Source organism: Saccostrea cucullata, unplaced genomic scaffold, assembly GCF_032062105.1.
Source record: "Saccostrea cucullata isolate Sc308-1 unplaced genomic scaffold, CSIRO_AGI_Scuc_v1 ctg20305, whole genome shotgun sequence".
Classification (NCBI taxonomy): Eukaryota; Metazoa; Mollusca; class Bivalvia; order Ostreida; family Ostreidae; genus Saccostrea; species Saccostrea cuccullata.
In genome coordinates, this window is record NW_026937861.1 from 1 (window position 1) to 2,114 (window position 2,114).

The 2,114-nt window shown below is 33.5% G+C and overlaps 1 protein-coding gene across 1 annotated transcript; it reads left to right on the top strand.

The window, feature by feature from the left end:
- Positions 1 to 1,074: 1,074 nt before the first annotated feature.
- Positions 1,075 to 1,569, top strand: LOC134248989 (uncharacterized). The gene has a single exon (XM_062731368.1). The coding sequence runs from the start codon at positions 1,075 to 1,077 to the stop codon at positions 1,567 to 1,569; it is 495 nt and encodes a 164-aa protein (XP_062587352.1).
- The last annotated feature ends 545 nt before the right edge of the window (positions 1,570 to 2,114 follow it).

Genomic DNA, 2,114 nt, shown 5'->3' on the forward strand with positions numbered 1-2,114 from the left:
TGCTTTTATGGCGGAAAATTTGTCAACTTTTTCACTACACTATTGAGATGCATTAAATGAAAATTGTTACACAAAAGATTCTAGTTTCAAATCTCCCTGTGAGAATTTTTAAATTATCAGGGTAAATTAAGATTTTTTAAGATACCTGGCTGAGGAGTGGATATCCTTAAGCCCCAGTTTAGATTATGTTTCTATATCTTAATAGGCGCATCCAAGCATTCATGGATTTTCATCAAAATTGCAAAATGAATTGTTAATGTTGTTGTTTTTAGATTTATATCTAAATTTCCAAAACAACAAGGTAACATCTGTCAAATAGTATGGAAAGCCATAATGTATCCCCAAGCCATGTTCAATATATTTCATTGAAAATAAATCCTGGCCGGTCAGAATGGTAATCATGACCATGACCAAGATTTCAAACTTGACGAAGACAATGAAATATATAAAACATGACATGGTGCCCCTTATGGCTTTCCATAATGTAATATAAAAAAAAATTCCCCCCTAAAGACCAAATGGACCAGTTATATATTTTTGCACGATTTAACGTGTTTACTCTATATCTAAAAATAATATTGAGTAATTTAATCAAACGCGTATTACCTGTCCTTGTGCAACAGACCTACTTTATAATGATTTCAATAACTTTGATCTGGGTATTAGATGTTTCTTCAGTGTCAATTGTAGAAACCTTTTAATACATACGGTATTTCACTCTCCTGTTCAGCAAATGTTCTTTGTAACCGCAAACTACAGCAATAAATCACTCAAATTGTGCTTTTCCACAAGTATTACTTCATAGTAAGCAAACTAATTCTTTCAAGTTTCTTTATTGAATGAGGATTTTAATCTTATGCACATATTTAACGTGTATTTCGTAACGAATTTATATATTTATACAAAGCCATCAAATTTACAGTTTTGTAGATGATATACAAAAATACAAGGGAAACAGGGAAGATTTTCAAGAAATACCAGACACGTACATATTTTAAAATGAAAAATCAAAATACGTTTTACATTATTAATTTACTATTTTTATTTAACATTGGAGAAAGTTCTGCATTCTTAATGCATGGAAGTTCTAATCATCCAATCCATGGGTCAGGTGGGCAAAATGCAGATGTGATGGAAATCAAGCAAATGGTTTTGAATTTGACTACTGAGGTGGAGTATCTCGAGAGACAAATAGACATTATACCGGTACTAAAGCAGAATCTTACTGTTGTTGGTGAAGAAAAAAAGGCAAATGAGGAGCGAAACAAAAACCTAACTCTGCGGCTCAGTGAAGCGGAAAATAATATTGCTATTTGTGACAAGAAGAATGAAAACTTAACTCAAAGACTCAGTGAAGTTTACAATGTTTCGTCGGAAAACAAAGAGAATAACAAAGAATTGACTCAACAGCTCACTAATTCAGTGAACAACTTACACAATATGAAGATTCAGATGCGATACACAAGCTTGTCACTACTGGACTTGCATTCCAAGGCGGACAAACTCAATACAACATTAACTAGAAATGTTGATGATCAAATAAGGGATGTATATGATCGAATAACTTAAAAAATCAATCCCATTTTTGTTTTATAAAAATAAACATTACAAAAACAATAATGATTTTATTAAACGATTTATTCAGATATAACCATGATCACCAAAATCACAAAAAAGTAGCCTTTACGGCCGGTGTGACGTCATACAACGGCTCCTGGAGAAGCGGTACCTTGGTGTTTGATAAGATCGTCTACAACATAGGAGGAGGGTACGACCCAGTACTGGTGTCTTCACATCTCCTGTAGACGGATACTGTTTTCTTTGTCAACGTTCAAGCTTATAACGCACAAAATATATATACAAATTTAGTGCTAAATGGCTCGACTAAAGTCACAACGCTTGCCTATGGTTGAGGTAGTGATTATTACAATGCAGGGCCGAACTTGATGGTATTAAAGCTTCAAAAAGGAGATCGAGTTTGGGTCAAAGATTTGGGAATGATGGGACTGGGAATTCTACCAATGGCATTGCCCCTATCACCACGTTCTCTGGATTCCTAATATGATTCATTTAAAGAGTTTACTTTTAATAAGTTACATTAAATTGTTTAGCCT

What these genes read in the sequence shown, in the direction of transcription:
- LOC134248989 (XM_062731368.1), top strand. Translation starts at nt 1,075, where the DNA reads ATGCATGGAAGTTCTAATCATCCAATCCATGGGTCAGGTGGGCAAAAT.